At 43.4% G+C, this 22,754-nt stretch overlaps 1 protein-coding gene across 2 annotated transcripts in view; it reads left to right on the top strand.

Annotated features, from left to right (window-relative positions):
- The window catches only part of LOC120920724 (probable ATP-dependent RNA helicase DDX60), a 294,719-nt gene that overhangs the window by 46,837 nt on the left and 225,128 nt on the right, over positions 1-22,754 (top strand). For both annotated transcript variants that reach the window (XM_040332971.1, XM_040332963.1), the window contains 3 exons: positions 10,521-10,679; positions 19,299-19,449; positions 22,260-22,424. In XM_040332971.1, coding sequence (XP_040188905.1) covers positions 10,521-10,679; positions 19,299-19,449; positions 22,260-22,424 — 475 coding nt within the window. The remainder of the gene's footprint in view (positions 1-10,520; positions 10,680-19,298; positions 19,450-22,259; positions 22,425-22,754) is intronic.

Below are 22,754 nucleotides of genomic sequence, written 5' to 3'. Positions count from 1 at the left end.
ACTAACATTCTCAACAGAGAAGCCAGCAATGGCAGCCTGCATACTTTAACATAAGTAGGAAAGTGTTGTTTGTTGTTTTCAGATTTGAAAGAATCTGAAAAGTGTTTGCATGCTCACATACATAAAATTCCTAATGGCAATCACTACATCATCCTACGGCAGGGGTGTCCAAACTTTTTTCAAAGAGGGCCTGAATTGATGAAGTGAACATGTGTGAGGGCCGACCATTTTGCCGGACATTCTTTGAACCATAAAAATTCGGTCCAAGTGTGTTCATTCGAGCACTAATACACTGCCCAACAAGAATTATCTTGCCTTTGTGGCTGTGTGTGAGTAAAGAGATGAGCTTGGGCGCATTATTTGGATATATCGTATTTATTGGCGTATAACACGCACCTTCACTTTAAGAGCGAAGTTTCAGGATTTTTTTTATTTTAAATAAGGAACTGTGAAGCAAAATAAGGGTCAGTGCCCATCTGCAGACCCACCATTGCCATGAATGTAGCCTCACTATTGCTAGGAATGCAGCACCCGTCATTGCTAGGAATGCAGCACCCATTATTGCCAAGAATGCAACACCCACCATTGACAAAAATGCAGCACCCACCATTGCCAAGAATGCAGCACCCACCATTGCCAAGAATGCAGCACCCACCATTGCCAAGAATGCAGCACCCACCATTGCCAGGCATACACCCACCATTGCCAGGAATGCACTCACCATTGCCAGAAATGCACCCCCATTGCCAGGAATGCAGCACCATTGCCAGGAATGCCGCACCATTGCCAGGAATGCAGCACCATTGCCAGGAATGCACTTACCATTGTAGGAATGCTGCACCAGTATAAAGTAATAACAAGATATTCCCGCGCTGGCCAAGTCTAAAAGGTGGGGTATTGCAGCAAGCACTGAAGGTAGTATCAAGATCCAGGTAGTTATAAATGTAGAAGTAGTGCTGCGCTGTGCATAAATAGGTGATAAAGTGCAAATGTGCTCATGTGACAGGCAATAAATGAATGGTCAAAATAGCAATAACAATAAAATATAAATAATCAGTTGCGACAGTATAAACAATGGACTGATAAAGTGTCCAAATACTGTGAAAAGTGTACCACAAAATAGATGTGAGTATAAACTCATAAAATCTTTAAAATTGAATCATCATGTGACATGTGCAACCATAAATAAATATATTTACACTATAATTCCATAAAATGAAATAAAAATGAATAAAAAAAAAAAAAAACGAATTCCAAAAATACGCAGTGCAGATAATGTCCATAATGTGCAAGCTGGATGAATGGCTGTGTGATGACAATGATCCAGGTCAAGGTGCTGGTGCTAGTAGTCAAACTCTGGTATGGAGTGCTACCGATAGGTGGTTGCTGATTCTCTGTGCAACTTAGGGTATAGGTGTCCCCTTACCTTACCGCTGTAAGGTAACAGCGTATGAGTGTAAAAATTGACAATTAGTGGTCGAGTGTCCTAATTAAATACAGCACCTCATCTCTGAATTAATAGAAAATAGAGGGTAAAGGGAGTTGGGATTATCACGGTGCCACAGAAAGAAACCAATTGTTGATACAAATTTATACAAAAATTATTTTATTTAACCACTTCAGCCCCGGACCATTTTGCTGGTCAATGACCGGGCCACTTTTTGCGATTCGGCACTGCGTCGCTTTAACTGACAATTGCGTGGTCGTGCGACGTGGCTCCCAAACAAAATTGGTGTCCTTTTTTTCCCACAAATAGAGCTTTCTTTTGGTGGTATTTGATCACCTCTGCGTTTTTTTTTTTTTTGCGCTATAAACAAAAATAGAGCGACAATTTAGAAAAAAAAATAATATTTTTTACTTTTTGCTCTAGTAAATATCCCCCAAAAATATATATAAAAAAAAAAAAAATTTCCTCAGTTTAGGCCGATACGTATTCTTCTACATATTTGATTGGTTTGCGCAAAAGTTATACCATCTACAAAATAGGTGGTAGTTTTATGGCATTTTTATTAATATTTTTTTTTTACTAGTAATGGCGGCGATCAATTGGTACTGCGGCCTTATGGCGGACACTTCGGAGACTTTTGACACATTTTTGGGACCATTGGCATTTTTATAGCGATCAGTGCTATAAAAATGCATTGATTACTGTAAAAATGTCACTGGCCGGGAAGGGGTTAACACTAGGGGGCGAGGAAGGGGTTATTTTATATTCCCTAGGTGTGTTCTAACTGAAGGGGGGGTGGGACTGACTACATTGTATGAACATGCGATCAGTCATTTCTCCCCCTGAAAGGACCGGGAGCTCTGTGTTTACACACAGAGCTCCCGGTTCTCGCTCTGTAACCAGCGATCGCGGGTGCCGGGCGGTGATCGCGCCCGCCGGACACACACGTCATCACCAGGGGCGAGCAGGGGGCGGTGCGCGCGCCCCTAATGGCTGAAATGCGAAATTACGTTATATTACGTGATTTCGCGCAGCCGACCTGCCGCCGTAAAACTGCGGCGGCTGGTCGGCTAGTGGTTAAATTGAGTTACAAAAAACTGAAATAATCTGTTCAATACATGAACAATAAAATACAGATAGGGAAGCAAGATATCTTGTGTACAAACAGTCAAGTCCTTCCGACTAGTTTCCCCAAACCCTTGGCTTCATCAGGGGATTATGACGTGACCAAATCAATAATAAGCTCTAGAAAGACAGAGAATGCTATTGTAGCGCTCACCCCGAAGGAGCTGCTGGTTATAGATTGGGATGGCGTGTTACCTCTGTGAGTGTCTAGGGTGAATGATGAGAGCAGCAATGATGGAATGTCCAAACAGCAGGTGTCTTTTCTTGTGCTTTTATTTTACCCAACACGGTAAACAGTAAACTTGAGGTAGATAGCAAAGATGGATGAGGAGGAGAAATAGCAGATTCAGGTTCAATAGTACAGAAGCAGTCCTGCTTCCCACAACACTTTTACTTTCGTGGCCACTCCAGCCGGAGTGGGTATACAGTAGTGTACCTGGACAGGCCTCTCACACCGACCTGGCAGCCAGAGTATCACTTTGAGGGAAACTTTGAGGGAAAAGATCTCTGCCACAGACCCTCCCTAGAACTTAGATCATGGAGACAATCCTCCTTGGTAGAATTTGCTCTTGGATTTTTCCTCAGGTAGTTTTCAGTTAGGTCACCGACTGACAGCTTGCTGACATCCAACCTCTCAGTGTCCGGTTACCTAGTTCCCCGATGGCTTTTCTAGGCCCTGTTGGATCGCCAGCCTCTCTTGGCTCTCCTCAGGCGGACTCCCCACCGAACAGCTATCTCGCTTGGGATCTTCTCAGAATTTGGGGACACAGTCGAATACTGGGCCTCCGCCACAGCTTCAAATGCTCCGGGCCAACATGGTCCCAGAACCAGGAACACCGCGTGGCACACGCACCCCGCCTGGTGGGCCATCTCGCCGGGGAGCCGTGACATGTGGTCACCCTGAAGGTGGGTACCACACCAGGAACAAGACTCCCTCCCAATGGCGTCTGCTCCAGAAGTACCCTCCCCCAGCATGCCCTGCAAGGTTAAAACCCCTCCTGATTGGCTGCTGGCAAGAGGCACCCCAGCCTGGACTCCACTGGCGCCACCTGTCGCCTCAGGGTGGTATAGCACCCCAGCAACAACAGAATGAGCCCACAGCACAGCCCAGCTGAAACAGAGACCCAATTTAGACAAATCAACTGGATGAGAGCTAACTAACTCTCTCATCCCCCTTAAATTTAAAATAGCACCTGTACAGAAAGTACACAGGCGCTACACAATTAACAGTGATTTACATTTAAACAGTACATATAATATGGCTTGGATAGGTGGCCAAACTAACAGGCCTAATAGCTCAGATAAATCCCAGAAATATACCTCCCCAGAATAACCCCCAAGGTGCATTAAATGCACCGTGGCCCAAATTAAGATGGAATAAAATTCAAACCTACCCCATATCCCCCAAAGGGATTATTCAGAGAAACGTGAGGTCAAATTCACAAAGCCCAAAGCGTGGCTGTAGAGGGCGGTAAAAGAGACCAAAATTACAATTTAGATATAAAAATTAAAATAAATTGAAAGGCCCCTAAGAGAAAGTAGAGCTCATAATTACTTATCAAAACGTCATGTTTATCAGAAAACCTCAAAAAGCATACCTAAGTGGCTATACAGTAGTGGAATGATGGTAAACAAATGGGGCTCTGGGATAATTAGATGTAATCTGTGTAAAATAAAAATAAAACCACACAAAGGGGTTAATTATTTGTTAGGAGAGAAAGGGCTCTTTCACATGGGCGGCCCGTTCAGGTCCGCCTGCCAGTTTTTTAGGCGGACCTGAACGGGCGCTCCGTGCTCCTCTATGGAGCCGTGGATGTCAGCGGTGACATGCCCGCTGACATCCGACCCGCTCCGATCTGCCAAAGTGTGACGGAGGAAAAACCTACTTTTCCATCCGTTTGGCGGATCGGATCGGGTGAACACGGACAGACGGTCCATATTCATCCAATCCCCCCATAGGGGAGAGCGGAGAAAAGACAGGGCGGTCCCTGCACAGTGTGCGGGGACCGCCCTGTCATCTGCCGGCTCAGCGGGGATCAATGGAGCGATCCCCGCTGAGCAAGCGGAGGTTCATGGGGCGGATCATTACTGATCCGCCCCATGTGAAAGGAGCCAAAGAAGACAAAAGTTCATTGTTATAAAGGTCAACGATATATTTGAATATCATAGACTGTAACAATGAAAACGTACATATATATTAGGGCGTTCACAGTGTGAGCTCAGTTGTAGCAAAATGGCAAAGCAATAGGCAAATCAGCAGAGATACGCTATTAAAGATAGCAGTATATCCCGATCTCTAAAAATGTATAAAAGGAAGAGATCAGGACAACATTGCAAAACAAATTTCAAACAACCAAGGGTTGTATAAGACCAAAGTGTGGAGATGTGTCTTACCAACAAAGGGAACATATACCGCAACAGCGCCCTAAGGAATCAGCAAACCTGCCGATTTGGTCTGCTATTTATAGCCCTCCATCTGGACACTTGTTGACAATTTTACCAAAGAATATTACAATTTGATCTTTAGGGCATATCAATAGGGAATTATTGACCTAGGAACTTTGAACTATTTAAACGTTAACGATCCTAAAATACCTACATTTTATTTGCTTCCAAAAGTGCACAAATCACTGGAGCATCCACCTGGACGACCCATTGTTTCAGCCTGTCAGGGTTTAACCGAAAATGCCAGCGCACTGATTGATAAATATTTGCACCCAGATGTGACGTCACTTTTTTGTTATGCTAAGGATACCATTGATTTGCTTCGTCTTATCGATGGAAAGATGACCCCTCCCTTGGCTAGTAGCTCTGGATGTGGAGAGTTTATATAACTCGATACCACATACCAGAGGCTTCAAAGTCATCTCTATACAACTTAAAGAACGTGGTCCTGCTTTTGATTCCTATAGTAAGTTTGTTCTTCAGTTACTGGAATTTATTTTGACTCGTGTTTATGTTTGGCTCCTCCCACTTCCTCCAGGTACAGGGTGTAGCTATGGGGACTAAATGTGCCCCTGGCTATGCTAATCTGTACCTGGAGGGTGGGAGAGAACTTTTTTCTGATGATCGTCTGACACAATCATGTCAACATGTGATTGCCTGGCATAGGTACATAGACGATATTTTGATTTTCTGGTCTGGTACCAGGAATGAGCTCTCGCAGCTGATGAACCAGTTGGCTAACAACACTTATAACTTGAAATTTACCAAGGAATGCAGTCAATCCAATGTCAACTTTTTGGACCTGCAGATTCATGTTGACTCTGCAGGCTGTTTACATTCCTCTCTCTATTGCAAACCGTCAGCCGGCAATACTATCTTGCATGCGACTAGCGCACATCCGGAAACTCTATTGGAAAGCATTCCATATAGTCAATTTTTGAGACTCAAAAGGAACTGTACTTTGAATAACGATTTCCACATAGCAGCTAACAAGCTATATCAGAGGTTACACTCGTGGGGATATAGTCGTTCTCTTCTAAAACGATCTTTTAATAAGGTCGTTAAATTGGATAGAAAAGATCTTATTCATTCCAACAAGAATCGTAAAACTACCAATTCGGTTTGTATTATAACTCAGTTTTCTAAGCAACATGTGCAAATGCGAGGGATCTTTAACCACTTCCATACCAGGCACTTGCGCACCTTCCCGCCCAAGCCAATTTTCAGCTTTCAGCACTGTCGCAATTTAAATGACAATTGCACGGTCGTGCTACACTGTACCCAAATGACATTTTTATAATTTTGTTGCCACAAATAGAGCTTTCTTTTGGTGGTGTTTGAAAAAAAATTACGTTTTTATTTTTTTCCTGTTAATTTTTTTGTAAATAAGTACGTTTTCTTCTTCGATTATGGGCACCGATGAGGTGGCACTGGTGGGCACCGATGAGGTGGCACTGGTGGGCACCGATGAGGTGGCACTGGTGGGCACCGATGAGGTGGCACTGATGGGCACTCATAGGCGGCACTGATGGGCACTCATAGGCGGCACTGATGGGAACTGATGGGAACTCATAGGCGCACTGGGCACTCTTTGGCGGCACTGATGGGCACTCTTGGGCAGCACTGATGGGCACTTATGGGTGGCACAGATGGGCACTGATAGGTGGGCACTGGGCATAGATGGGCACTAAGAGGTGGCACTGATGGACACTGGGTGGCACTGATGGACACTGGGTGACACTGAGGGGTGGTACTGATGGCATTGCTGGGCACAGTCAGTGCCCATTTGTGGGCACTGATTGGCATCGATTGCATTTAAAAACATTTTTTATTGTTTTTATTTTATTTTATATATCTATTTGTGCTCTATTGAGCACTGGGGGGCACTCCCTGGTGGTCCAGTGTGGGGATCCGAGGGGGGGCTGCGCTGAAAAACAATCAACGGCTCTTCCTGTTTACACCGTTGTCAGCCGTGAGTGGTAAAGAGGTGGGAGAATGGATGGACACTGACGCGTTTCGCATTACCAACTAATGCTTAGTCATAGCTATGACTAAGCATTAGTTGTTAATGCGAAACGCGTCAGGTGTCTATCCCACTGTATGCTGTTGTGTGCTGTGCATTTTTTCCAATAAAGAGCACGTCTTTTTTCAACAAGACTTTTTGGAGTGCGGCTGTCCATCCATTCTCCCACCTGCTTAATTCTATGCATTGCCAGCACCCGTGTGATTCCTGAGTGGACATTGATTACCTGCCTGTGCTCACCTGGAGCGGCGGTCTCCCTACCTATCACGTGGTAAAGAGCCTCCGCCGGAGGCTCTTTACCGAGATCGGAGATGCAGGGTGTCAGACTGACACCCTGCATCACCGATCGCCGCGCTGCGCGCCCCCACGGGCGCGCCGGCATGAAATCCTGCAGGACGTCAATAGACGTCCAGTCAGGATTTCACAACCACTTCTCAGACGTCAATCTCCTATTGACCGGGCGGGAAGTGGTTAAGAAATGTTGGCCTTTACTTTTGGCTAAAGGATCGTTTAGTTACCAGTCACCACGTACGTAAAAATACTCAAATGTTCACCGCCACAGGAACTTTTTCCTGTGGACATTGTGACATTTGTTCTTTTCTATCCAATAGTCAAGAAATCGTTCTTCCCAATGTAAAATCTCATAAATTAAAGTACCGGATTACTTGTAAAACCGTGGGAATTGTCTATTTGGCAAGCTGCCAATGTGGCTGTTTTTATGTCGGCAAAACAAAACGGCCCTTTTTTAAGCGTATTAGTGATCATGTCAACCCCCTATATAAACGTCTGATGACAACTGCATTAAACAGACATGTAGGCTGTCTACATGACTTTGATTGCAATTCCATAAGCTTTGCTGCCTTGGAGCATGTGCCTATACATGCTCGTGGTGGTGGTATAGACAAAACACTTCTACAGTTGGAAACCAAGTGGATACATATTCTAGATGCTGTTAAGTTTCCAGGTCTGAATGAATACATTAGTTTTAAATCTTTTTTATAATTTTCTATGATATATATATTATTTGCATTCCACCTAATGTATTGTATTTGGACCTGTGAGTGTGCCTCCCCTTGGTTGGAACTGTGGTCTGGCTATCGGACACCTATCCCGTGGATTATTTTCTTACCTATCCCCCTTCCCCCTGGTTCTCTACATTTGGTATTTCTCTGTTGCTATTTACCCCCTGAGATCTTGGAGGTACACGGTACATATGCAGGCAACTGACTTGTTTCTATATATTTTATATATTTTTGATCGTATATTTACATGTATACCAATGATTTATTCTGTAAAAATGTGTATAATTTATTTTGCTATGTTAAATACATTTTTCCTTAGTAATTTATGATTTGTTATTCAATGCAATATTTTGTGTCTGATTTCTGACAGTAACTGAATTCTTTCTTTAACAATTATGGCTTGGATATCTGCCCGAACCTATTCGCCTGATTTTGTTTTTTTTGTCTTGTTTTAGGAAGCCAGACATTACCCTATATTGGCTCAATATTCATCCCGGTTTGTCTATTTTCTCCAAATCCTGTTTCCCCTCAATCCTGGTCCCTCCCCTTTAGGCTTTAAGGAGATTTGTGGGCTCCATGATTGTCGTCAGACCCTTTAGCCTGTGGCTGTATGGACACCCAAGGGTTTTCGTATTCTTATGCCGCGTCCACACGATCGGTCCATCCGATGAGAATGGACCGATGGACCGTTTCCATCGGTTAACCGATGAAGCTGACTGATGGTCGCGCCTACACACCATTGGTTAAAAAAACAATTGTGTCAGAACGCGGTGACGTAAAACACAATGACGTGCTGAAAAAAAGGAAGTTCAATGCTTCCAAGCATGTGTAAACCTGATTCTGAGCATGCGTGGATTTTTTACCGATGGTTGTGCCTAATAACGATAGTTTTTTTCCCATCGGTTAGGAATCCATCGGTTAAATTTAAAACAAGATTGCTTTTTTTTAACCTATGGATAAATAACCGATGAGGCCCACACACGATCGGTTTTGACCGATGAAAACGGTCCATCAGACCATTCTCTTCGGTTTAACCGATCGTGCTTACGAGGCCTTACACTTGGCCGGCTTCACATCAGCCGTCCTTTTGCTCACAGACCTATCTGCCTCCCCTTTACACTCTTTACATGCTCACGCATGCTAATAGCCCATTGTTGCTGTGGTTTAGGTGGATTGCTGCACGCCCAATTGGGATGACGCGATCGCATAGCCACCTTGACCCTGATCACTGTGCACACACAGCCATCCATCCAGCTTGCACCTTATGGACATTATCTGCACTGCGTATTTTTGGAATTAGTTTTTTTTTTTTTTATTATTCATTTTTATTTCATTTCATGGAATTTTACTGTGAATATATTTATTTATGGTTGCACATGTCACATGATGATGCCATTTTAAAGATTTTATGAGTTTATTCTCACATCTATTTTGTGGTACACTTTTTACAGTATTTGGACACTTTATCAGTCCATTGTTTATACTGTCGCAGCTGATTATTTATATTTTATTGTTGCTATTTTGACCATTCATTTATTGCCTTTCAAGTGTACCTGTCACATGAGCACATTTGCACTTTAGCACAGCGCAGCACTACTTCTACAGTTATAGGAATGCAGCACCATTGCCAGGAATGCACTCGCCATTGCCAGGAAAGCACCTACGATTGCCAGGAATGCACTCACCATTGCCAGGAAAGCACCCACGATTGCCAGGAATGCACTCACCATTGCCAGGAATGCACTCACCATTGCCAGGAATGCACCCCTATTGCCAGGAATGCAGCACCATTGCCAGGAATGCCGCACCATTGCCAGGAATGCAGCACCATTGCCAGGAATGCAGCACCATTGCCAGGAATGCAACACCATTGCCAGGAATGCACCCACGAGTGCCAAAGATTATCTACAGGAGAATCTCCTGTTTACACGGTGGCCTCTTTAATAGAAAGTCCTGCCTCGTTTAATGGACAGAACAGTCGTCCAATGGCAGCGCTGGAGACAGTACTTCCTATTACAGAGGCTGCCCGTAAACAGGAAATTCTCCTGTGTGTGTATGGCGCTCGTCCCGCCTCCTCCCTGTCCTCCAAGGCATATACATCTCAGTAGCCCCGGCGCTGGGAGATCGTCAGGGGCCACAAAAGGTATATATGTCCAAACAACCAGGTGGAACAGGGGCAGCAATTGGCTTGCGGGCCGGACTTTGGACATGACTGTCCTACGGGAATGACCCTGTGGATTTGTTAGGTTGGATTTTCCAATCTGATTGCTATAGTCTAAGGCAAAACCTTCATTGTGGAGAGATACATGTTTATGCATATTTATTATATCCTAATTTAAACCTGATCAGATATGGTATAGTGCCATGGGGATTTGATTAATTTAAATAAATAGTGAAAAGATTAGATTTTATTTTAGTTATTGCAAAACTAATTGTTTGGTATTTATAATTTTTGCAGGGTGATGTTCGATTCTTGGCAATAGATGAAGTGGCTGACCTATGTAGAATGATGTGTCTTAGTGAGGCTTTAATGATTGTTCTGCCTATTTCTCAAAGAGCAAAATCTAGGCTCATAAATGCTAACTGGAACATGGAAGCTGCCTTCATTTTAAATATGGTAAGTACTAACATATATATACAGCCCTCAAAATTTACACTCGCCTGCTCGCATTTTGCGAGTAAATTTTGAGGGCAGGCGAGTGTGGGCTGCCTGGGAGCAGGGGGGGCGAGCAAGGAGAGGAGAGTCGCCGCTGCTGTCGCTGTCGCCGTCTGGTTGTTCAAAGCGCGGGGAACATATACAGCCCCTCCCCCTTGTCCGGACACTTTGATAGACAGATCACCCATCCCAGGATTGGACGGGGGAGGGGCTGTATATGACGGCTCGTGGCGGGGAACACAACTATTGAATTGAAAGCTGTTATGTTCCCTGCGCTTTGAACAACCAGGTGGCGGCTCCGGCTCCTCTCCTCTCTCTTACCCAGCACAGGTAGGCTGCAATATGGGGACGCTGGCTGCAATATGGGGACACTGGCTGCAATATGGGGACACTGACTGCACTGGGGACACGTGGCTGCACTGGGGACACGTGGCTGCACTGGGGACACTAGCTGTAGATAGTGTCCCCACAATGGTAGACATGGGCAGGCTGCATTTTTGGGCACGGATAAAGTTGTTGTTAATATTTATTTTTATAACTTAATTCTGCATAAAACATTTAAGTGTCATTTCATGAGATAATTTATGAGGGCGTGTCTAGGGGTGGGATTAGGGGGTGGGACATGTAGGGGTTTGGCGGGGCAACTGGAAGCGAGTATGCCTGGCTAGTAGCTCAGGACTTGAAATTTTGAGCCCTGTATATATATATATATATATATATATATATATATACATTTCGCCAACCAATCAGGCCAATGAAGACTGATTGGCTAGCAAAACGCACTGGGCGGGACTATACAGTGACATAATTTCCGGTCTGTGGAACATTTTCTGGTTTTACTGCATGTTTTTACCTTTAACCACTTTAGCCCCAGAAGAATTTACCCCCTTCCTGACCAGGCAATTTTTGCGATATGGCACTGCGTCGATTTAACTGACAATTGCGCGGCCGTGCAGCGATGTACCCAAACAAAATTTAGGTCCTTTTTTTCCTTCAAATAGAGATTTATTTTGGTGGTATCTGCAGTTTTTAATAATGAAGAGCGATTTTGAAAAAAACACAATGGGGGTTATGTACTAAAGGCAAATCCACTTTGCACTACAAGTGCACTGAATGTGCACTTGGAAGTGCAGTCGCTGTAGATCCAAGGGGGACATGCAAGGAAAATAAAAAACAGCGTTTTAGCTTGCACATGATTGAATGATAAAATCAGCAGAGTTTACCCTCATTTGAGATCTACCCCTCACATTTACAGCGACTGCACTTCCAAGTGCATTTTCAGTGCACTTTCAAGTGCAGTGGATTTGCCTTTCGTAAATAACCACAATATCTTTTACTTTTTGCTATAATAAATATCCCAAAAAAATAAATAAAAAAAAACAATTGTTTAGGCCGATATGTATTTGTCTACATATTTTTGGTAAAAAAAAAATGCAATAATGGTATATTGATTGGTTTACGCAAAAGTTATAGCGTCTACAAAAAAGGGGATAGATTTATGGCATTTTTATTATCATTATTTTTTTACTAGTAATGGCGGTGATCAGCGATTTTTATCGGGACTATGATATTGTGGCGGACAAATCGGACACTTTTGTGACATTTTTGGGTCCAATGACATTTTACAGCGATCAGGGCTATAATAATGCACTGATTACTGTATAAATGTCACTGGCAGGGAAGGGGTTAACACTAGGGGCCGATAAAGGGGTTAACTGTGTTCCCTCGGTGTGTTCTAACTGGGGGGGGGGACTGGCCAGGGGAGGAGACAGATCGTTGTTCATACTTAGTATGAACACACGATCTGTCTCCTCACCACTGAAATAACCGGGAATTGTGTGTTTACACACACAGATCCGGTTCTTGCTCTGTCCTGTCCTTCAAAGACCAAGGAATATCAACAAGCCTGGGAGATTTTGGCCCAGATTCACAGAGTGTGGGCGCACATTACGCCGCCGTAGAATAACCACTGTACGCTACGCCAACGCATCGCAGAGAGGCAAGCATGGAATTCAGCAAGCCAGTGCTCCCAACGCTGCGCCAGCGTGGCGTGGGTTTCGAAGGCGTACGCCGGCGTAGGTGGAAGTGGGCGTGACCCATACAAATGAGGCGTGACCCCATGCAAATGTTGTGCTGAGCGCCAGACAGATACGTATCACGAACTGCGCATGCGCCGTGACGTGGACGCATCCCCCTGCGCCTGCTCACAACCACGTCGGAACAACTGCCTAAACTACGCCGGATCATTGCGTACGGCGTGAACATAACCTACGCCCAGCCAGACACACGTCCAACGTAAAATACGCCAGCTTGTGTTCCCTGGTGCAGACCTTTGCATGTCTGCTGCTGGGTTGCGCCTCCTTTATGATGAATAACTTTACGCCGGACGTACAATTTACGCGCACCTCGCGTAGCCTACGTCGGGTGCACGTACGTTCGTGAATCGCCGTATTTCCCTCATTTGCATGTTTGAATGGCTAATCAATGGGAGCGGCACCATGCTCCCAGCCTAAATGTACGCCCACCCTACGCCGGCGTAAGCAAGCTACGTCGGCAGGGTGTAGACTGGTTTTAGGCGCATATCTGTTTGTGGGTCTGGCGCACAGATACGACGGCGCACATTTGCACTTACGTTGGCGTAACTTGTTATACGTTGGCGTAAGTGCTTTGTGAATCTGGGCCCTTGTTGCTGAAAAGCACAAATTCTAAAGTATCTAGTGAGTGACACTAGGCACAGAGCAATGCATGCAGCACTGTGAAGCAGGAACAGCAGTACAAAAGCACTTTCTATTGGAGCACATTATGAAGTCATATATTGGAGCACTTTAAGCACAATAACACTTTGCAAGACAGATATATAATTATCTTTATATTTTTTTTTGTGTGTTTTAATTATTTTTGGACTGCAATGGGACATTTACTTTGTGATTTTTTTGCAAAAAAAAATGTTTTCTGTCCATTCAAGGCATATACTGTGTTTGTGGCAGCATGATAGGGACAACTCTGTGAATAGTGATTAATATATATAGATGTAGCACCCTGATGTTTAGGCAGGGTTGATAATAAATTTAGTTTGCAAGGCAGTAGTTGCCCTAAATAATTGTTAGTAGATCCACTGATTCCTCTCTAGTTCTGGACTTGCTGCACCTTCTCCTTTCTGTTGCTAGGTGGCATTATGCTGGTGACATTAGATAGACAAGGGCTTAGCAAGGTCAGGTTATGAATGGATGGGGTGTCTCAGCCAATGGGCAGGGGTTTCTTTAAGCCCCTTGGCCTACTGGGAGAGCCTATTTATTTGGGTGGAGTCAGGTGATCGGGGTTCTGTGCCACCTAGATGGATGTCTGGGTGGACGTGTGTTATGCTGCCCTGGGCTGTTAGGCCAGAATACTGAAGCCTATCCCAGGGACATATGGCAGCTAGGCTGTCTGAGGGCCTATCCATAAGCAAGAAAAGCAGTGCAGGGTTGGGACTGCAAGATTGGAGTCCAACCGAGAGTAAAAGTTCAGCCGGACAAGGAACCAGTTGAGGTTGGAGGTATCTGTCGCCACTAAGGGACCATACACCTTGTTACCGGAGACCACAGTGAGTGAGCTGGAGCCAGTACCCCCCACACGCTAGAAGGCAAGGACGTATATATACGTCCTTCTGCCTGTCCGTGCCATTCTGCGGACGTAAATAGTCGTGCGGCGGGCGTTAAGGGGTTAAGGAAGATACTGAGTTATGGAAGTGGAAGAGCTCAAGGGACCCAGTGGCGATTGAGTCTGAGATTCTAATGAGAGACTGGGAGCTCAGAGAGTGAAGATTTACAGTGAGAGACAGTAGAGTGTGAACAGAACTATTCTGTGTTACCAATAGTTAAGTACAATACTGTTAGTGACTGTTACAAGATTGTTGCTATAGGAGACAGCAGTCCTGCCTATACAGAAGTGGTATCCGGTTGGAGACCTTCCACTGTATAGCTGTCTACCTATAGAAGTCTCGGAGTCTGCCAATTGTCATTGCATTTTCTTAAGGGTGTCCGGACCCTAACCCGCTCTCCCACAGTTCTGTTAAGAGACAATAAATCTCTGGCACCCATCACTCCATCTTGCATCACACCAACCATGCCCTGTAACCCACTCTACAAAGACAGATGTCAGCTATCCCTGACTCTGAAGGTCACCATTAGGCCTTCGGAGGTTCAGGACCTTGCTATATATACTGTGTACATATATATATATATATATATATATATATATATATATATTCAGCGTACATAGTTATTCCTGTACTGTCTGTGCCAGGACTATCAAATACTGCCCACAGGCCTGGAATGAGGCCAGGGTACTTTGAAATACTAAAAGTTATACAGTGGCAGGTTGGCTCCCCTGCGCAAATCACCGTAGCTGACTCGATGTCCGCCGGCGACCCTCGATCAACCTAGTACAGAGACAGAATGGGGATCTGCGCAGGGGAGCCAACCTGCAAACCTGTAAACAAGGCAAATTCCCATTTTGACGGGACATGACAGAGATCTACTGTTCCCAGTCCCCCACACTTAGAACACACCCAGGGAACATAGTTAACCTCTAGATCGTCTCCTAGTGTTAACCCCTTCCCGGCCAGTGTAATTGTTACATTGATCAGTGCATTTTTATAGCACTGATCAATGTAATAAATGTCATTTGGGGTCATAATTGTCCGCTGCACTGTCGCAGTCATGCAAAAAAAAAAACGCAGATCGTCGCCATTAATAGTAAAGAACAATAAAAATAAATAAAAGTCCCTAAATCTATCCCATAGTTTGTAGACACATTAAATTTTGCACAAACCAATCAATATAAGTCTATTGGGATTTTTTTTACCAAAAATATGTAGAAGAATAAATATTGGCCTGAACTGATGAATAAATTATTATTTCTTTATTTATTTTTTGCATATGTATTATTGCAAAAAGTAAAAAAAAAAATTTTTTTTTTTTAAATTGTCGCTCTTTGTTTGTTTATAGTGCAAAAAATAAAAACCGCAGAGGTGATCAAATACCACCAAAAGAAAGCTTTATTTGTGGTAAAAAAAGGACATCAATTTTGTTTGGGTACACCGTCACACGACCATGCAATTTTCAGTTAAAGCGACGCAGTGTCGTGTCACAAAAAATGGCCTGGTCATTAAGGGGGGAAATTCTTCTGGGGCTGAAGTGGTTAAGCCAATTTTCAGGCTATACAATTTGTAATGCATTTATATAGTCAAAGAGACTATTCATCACTTGTAGCATGTTCAGACATTATCCATAAGGCAGCTACAGTGCCTTGAAAAAATATTCATACCCCTTGAAATTTTCCAAATTTTGTCATGTTACAAACAAAAATATAAATGTATTTTATTGGGATTTTATGTGATATACCAACACAAAGTGGCACATAATTGTGAAGTAGAAGGAAAACGATAAATGGGTTTCAGAATTTTTTACCAATAAATATGTGAAAAGAGATGTGTGCATTTGTATTCAGCCCCCCTGAGTCAATACTTTGTAGAACCACCTTTCACTACAATTTAAGCTGCAAGTCTTTTTGGGGGTGTCTCTACCAGCTTTGCACATCTAGATGGTGATTTTTTTCCCATTCTTCTTTGCAAAATAGCACAAGCTCTGTCAGATTGGATGAAGAGCGTCAGTGAACAGCAATTTTCAAGGCTTGCCACAGATTTTCAATTGGATTTAGGTCTGGACTTTGACTGGGCCATTCTAACACACAAATATACTTTGATCTAAACTATTACATTGTAGCTTTGGCTGTATGTTTAGGGTCTTTGTCCTGCTGGAAGGTGAACCTCTACCCCAGTCTCAAGACTTTTTCATACTCTAATAGGTTTTCTTCAAAGATTGCCCTGTATTTGGCTCCATCCATCATCCCATCAACTCTGAACAGCTTCCCTATTCCTGCTGAAGAAAAGCATCCCCACAACAGGATACTGCCACCACCATGTTTCATGGGGATTGTGTTCTCAGGGTAATGTGCAGTGTTAGTTTTCCGCCACACAAAGCGGTTTTCAGTTCTGGCATACTCTTTCCATTTTCGGATGATGGATTGAACAGTGCTCCGTAAGATGTTCAAAGCTTGGGATATTTTTTTATAACCTAACCCTGCTTTAAACTTTTCCACAATATATCCCTGACCTGTCTGGTGTATTCATTGGCCTTCATGATGCTGTTTGTTCACTAAGGTTCTCTAACAAATCTCTGAACAGCTGTAATTATAATGAGATTAAATTACACACAGGTGGACTCTATTTACTAATTAGGTGACTTCTGAAGGCAATTGGTTCCACTAGATTTTAGTTAGGGGTATCAGAGGAAAGGGGGCTGAATACAAATGCACGCCACGCTTTTCCGATATTTATTTGTGAGTGAGTGAGTGAGTAACTTATATAGCGCTATAAATGCAAACTAAATCGCCTCAAGACGATGTAGCCAATGTGGTCGTCCAGCCATGCTTTAGAATAGATGAGTCTTAAGTTTTTTTCTGAAGGCCCGATGATTTTCCTCCAACCGAATGTCTGCAGATAGAGCGTTCCATAACCGAGGTCCTTGGATAGTGAATCACTGCCAGTTCTTCTTCCCTCTTCGGTTCTTCTCTGCCCCCCACTGATGTCTTCTAGCCCTCTCCGGTTCTTTCCCCTCTGTCCGCTGTCTTCTCGCTCTTTTGCCGGGTCTTCTCCACTGTCTTCTCCCTCTATTCTTCTTCTGATGTTGACTCAACGCGATCTTCTGCTCTAATGTTAGGTGCGTGCTGTGCCACTACTTATATTGGCATGAGACAGGGTCACCTGCTGACGTCATCCGAAGGCCCCACCTCATTATGATGTCACCACCCAGGGCATGATGGGACAATGACATCATAAGGAGGCGGGCCTCCGGATGACATTGGCGGGTGGCCATGTCTATATAAGTCATTGCACACGGCGGACCCAACTTTACACTGGGAGATCCCGTCGAATCAACATCGGAAAAAGAACAGAGGGAGAAGACAGAGGAGAAGACCTGGCAAAAGAGCGAGAAGACAGCGGACAGAGGGAGAAGAACCAGAGAGGGCTAGAAGATATCAGCGGAGAGTGCAGAAGAACCGGCAGAGACATAAGACATCAGCGGAGGAGGGAGAAGAGCCGGAGAGGGGAGAAGAAATCGGAAGACATCGCGGAGTTGCCCTAATAAAATACTTTAAAAACCTAATAATTAAAAGGGATCCAAAAAAAAAAATGTAAATAGAAAGTATCAAACTAGAAAAATAAAAGTAAAATTAACAATAATAATAAAAAAAAAAAATTAAAGTGCCCCTGTACTGTTTTGCAGAAGTAAAGGCATACATCAGTCTCACCCACATGTAAAGGACATTCAAACCACACATGTGACAGGTAACAATAATTCTAGCACTAGACCTCCTCTGTAACTCAAAACATGTAACCTGTAAAACAAATGTAAGCGTCGCCTATAGGTATTTTTAGGTACCGAAGTCTGGCCCATTCCACGAGTGTGTGAAATTTTGAAGTGTGACATGTTAGGTATCTATTTACTCGGCGTAACATCAGATTTCACATTATGCAAAAAAAATTGGGCTAACTTTACTATGTTTTTCTTTTCAAAATAAATTGCGTTTGAAAAATTGCTGCACAAATACGTGCAAGATAAAAAAAGTTTCAACGGCCGCCATCTTGCTGCAAAAAAAAAAAAAATATAATGTTTGGGGGTTTGTGTAATTTTCTAGCAAAAAAAATTAAGATTTTTACATGTAGGAGCAAAATGTCAGAATAAGCCCAGGGTTGCCAACCGTCAGTATTTTTACTGGTAGCCGGTAAAAAACAGGCAATTTTCTCTTGCCAGTAAATGCCAGTAAAAGTAAAAGGTTTCCAGTAAAAAATATAGCTGTGATGCTCGGCTTGGTCCGGAGCCGGCTGAGACCATCTGGGTGCCTGCTACAGTGTAATTGGGTGGCTCTGACAGAGGCAGTGCCTGAGCATGTTGTGTGATGTCATGGTGCAATGGAGTCAAGCAGAGTGGCCAGAGCCTCGTGTGGGGGTCTGTGGTATGGGATCAAGGCAGGCTGGGACCGGGACCGTCAGCGCTGTTTAGACTGGAGTGGACTGGAGGGACCACTTGGCTTGGAAAGAGACTGTCAATGTGACTCAGGAGGGGACGTGTTGTGTCAGTGAGGTCTCATCATCATCTGTGCTGCTTCACACTTCTGTCAGTGTCACTGTGAGAGTAAATGTTATGTGTGTGTGCCACCCATTCTAATTTATTGCCCTCCTGTCTTACTTAATTACTATATTGAAAATAAAATAAGAAATATGTTTTTTGCCTTATTATCTATCTTAAATCATATTGCTAATTGCATATTGTATTTGTTTGTAGCCTAAATACTTGAATTTGCACTTAAAACTGTAATTTTGTAACTTTTAGGAATGCCAGCAAAAACTGGGCTGTGCCAGTAAATTTTGGGTGTTGTGTCAGTAAATTTCAATCTGGTAGATTGGCAACACTGAATTAGCCTGGTAGGCAAGTGGTTAAACGTATCTTTAATTATGACTGTATGGACTTTTTTTAGCTAAAAAGATGTGAAGCTTTTGCCTTAAACCTTCTAAGAACTCAATGTAAAAAACTGGCTGAATCAATAAACTGGACTTATATATCCAACCTCAGTGATGATTTACTGCTGAAAAACATTGCCTATTACTGTGAAAAAGAGATGTCCACTGGTAAGTGTTTTACTATGTATTGAACACAATCTGCTCTTTATGTATGTATTTAGTTATCTACACTGAATGGCCGAAGGCATGTTGACACCCTCTTACATTTTTTAGTTCAGGTGCTTTTAGTGAAATAATAGTACCTATTATTGCTACTGCATATACAGTACAAAGACATTGGGGTTGATTTACTAAAGACAAATCAACTTTCAACTACAAGTGCACTACAAGTACACTTGAAAGTGCAGTCACTGTAGACCGACTCTGTAGATTCAGAAGGGAAGCTCTGAAATGAGGGGAAGCTCTGCTGATTTTATCATCCAATCATGTGCAAGCTAAAATGCTGTTTTTTATTTTCCTTGCATGTCCCCTTCAGATCTACAGCGACTGCACTTCCAAGTGCACTTGCAGTGCACTTGTAGTGCAAAGTGGATTTGCCTTTAGTAAATAACCCCCTTTGTAGACCTTTGTGCTTTTCCAACATTGTGGTAACAGTTTGGGGAGGGCCATTTTTTCAGACCTCAACAATATTGAACACCTTTAGAATGTGTTGGATTGTGAGTCATGTCTTTTTGTAGTATCTCGTAGAGATAGGCCGAACACTGGCCTATTAAACCCAAACTGGAAAAATTAAAAATGCCCACTTTGAGGGCTTAGGTGTAAGTTATTGGACATGTATGAATGAAAAAAGGTTTGTAAAAACCATCATTTTTAAATGAGCAGTGATTTACTGCTGCTTAAATTGAAACAATAAAAATGAAAAAAATCCTTTAAATATAGTGCCTGGGAGGTCCCCTTATTCTGCCTGTAATGTGGCGCATCTGTACCATGTAAAGAACGTGCCACAGCAAAAGTGACATTTATTAAGGCAATAAAATTACATTTTCAATGCAAGCTTTCTTTATTTTATAAACAAAGGCTTGGGGAGCCAGTCTGTATGATGAGGCCACAATTTTGTGCATTGGACACAAGATTAGAGATTTTTGGGGATAAATTCTGGTGACTTTGGATAGCAGGTGTGGAAAAATTGGGCTTTGGGCCTTGCTGTCAAAATTTTTAATGATATGCACCTGTCAAACAGATTTGGAAAAATTGGTCCTTGGATGTTAATTGTGCCCATGAAACCTAAACCAAAAAAATTCTTCCAGATAAAATTAACACCCACAAAGCTAGGAAACGTAGACAGTCTTGCAGAGATTCCAGATCCAGAAAACACTTTTTCGGCAACATCGGTATTAGGGGCTTGATAGCTGCTGCTAATCCAGGGCTGATTTATTTTGATAAATGTCAGCCGGTCAATGGAGTCTGTGGAAAGACGTGCTCTTTTATCTGTCACAAAACCTCCAGCAGCACTGAATACCCGTTCGGAAAGCACAATAATTTTTTTGCAGGGCAGCCCAGCAGCTCAATTGCATACTGGGCAAATTCTGGCCAGTGGTTTATTCTCATGACCCAGTAAGCCAGTGGATCGTCCACTGGAAAGCTCTCCGTGTCTGTTTTTACCCCTAGATAATCTCCCACCATATGATCCAGACGCTGCCAATGGGATGAAGAAGCTGACAGCCCTGGGCACAGAGGACTAACATTTTTTTGAAATGCATCACTGAGGCAGCCCCCTTCTCCATCGCTCCTCTCTTGACCAACAGAAGCGTCAAAACTAGCCTTTCCATGAGACTGTAACCTACCAGAGTCTGGAAAAGGTGGCCCCCAGATCCCAGCCCCCCACTCTATGTGAATGAGTCTGGGGTTTTAGACGTATTTTATTAAGGCAGCTCCGGTGTCTCTTCTGATTTCTTCTCCCCTCTACGGCTCTTCTCCCTCCCCTGCTGATGTCTTCTGCCTCTGCCAGTTCTTCTCCCCTCTTTGGTTCTTCTCTGCCCCACACTGATGTCTTCTAGCCCTCTCCAGTTCTTTCCCCTCTGTCCGCTGTCTTCTTGCTCTTTTGCTGGGTCTTCTCCTTCTATTTTTCTTCTGATGTTGACTCAACGCGATCTTCTGCTCTAATGTTAGGTGCGTGCTGTGCCACTGTGCCACTACTACGGGGTCACCTGCTGACATCATCCGGAGGCCCCGCCTCATTATGACGTCACCACCCAGGGCATGATGGGACAATGACATAATAAGGAGGTGGGCCTCCGGATGACGTCGGCGGGTGGCCATGTCTATATAAGTCATTGCACATGGCGGACCCAACATTACACTGGGAGATCCCGTCGAATCAACATTGGAAAAAGAACAGAGGGAGAAGACAGAGGAGAAGACCTGGCAAAAGAGCGAGAAGACAGCAGACAGATGGAGAAGAACCGGAGAGGGCTAGAACATATCAGCGGAGAGTGCAGAAGAACCGGCAGAGACATAAGACATCAGCGGAGGAGGAAGAAGAGCCGGAGAGGGGAGAAGAAATCAGAAGACACCGTGGGGCTGCCCTAATGAAATACTTTAAAAACCTCTGTATTTTTGACACTTTTTTTAGGTGAATGGGTAGGGGGCTTCCAGATTACTCCATTTGTGAGTAACATCGAGGAGGAGTGATTGTGTTTTGGAATAGCTATCTTGCATCACTATCATCATGGGTTCCTGAAACACCAGATTACTAACAAAATGACCAGGGTAACTAGTGTACTGCAGCAATTCCTGGGTAAAAAAAAATGCATGTATTTAGCAGCTAGCCTATGTTTCCGTTTGCATTTAAAGGTCTAATTTTCAATGGTATGGGCATTTATTAGTAACATCTGCAATGCATTTTCCCTAACGTATTTTGTCTATTGAGATATATTTTATATGTGAGGTAGAATGACTTTTCTCTTTTTACCTTGGAGATTGTGTTCCAGATATACATTTGGAAACCGGTGAGGAGATTGAGCAGGTGTTTAGACATATCTGGGATACAACACTTCAGCTAAGTCAGTGTGGAAACCAATTACAATCATATCAACTTCGAACAACAACAAGACCCTTCCTTTCAGAGGATGCTTCAGTTAATGGTAAATAAATAAAACATTAAAAAACTGTGCTATATATACTGTATATGCAGTATCTCACAAAAGTGAGTACTCCCCTCACACCACCTCAAAGGACTTATGAGAGCTCTTTGCTTTTACCCATCATGAGATGTTTCTTCTGTGACACCTTGGTAATCAGACACCTTTTTATAGGCCATCAGTTGAGACTGAAGCAGCTGATATTAATTTGCACTGTCATGGGGCAGGATTGCTTTCTAATTACTGATACAGTATCTCACAAAAGTAAGTACACCCCTCACATTTTTGTAAATATTATATTATATGTTTTCATGTGACAACACTGAGGAAATG

The sequence above is a fragment of the Rana temporaria genome, chromosome 1 (genome assembly GCF_905171775.1).
Source record: "Rana temporaria chromosome 1, aRanTem1.1, whole genome shotgun sequence".
Lineage (NCBI taxonomy): Eukaryota > Metazoa > Chordata > Amphibia > Anura > Ranidae > Rana > Rana temporaria.
This window is presented reverse-complemented; position numbering and strand designations above follow the sequence as displayed.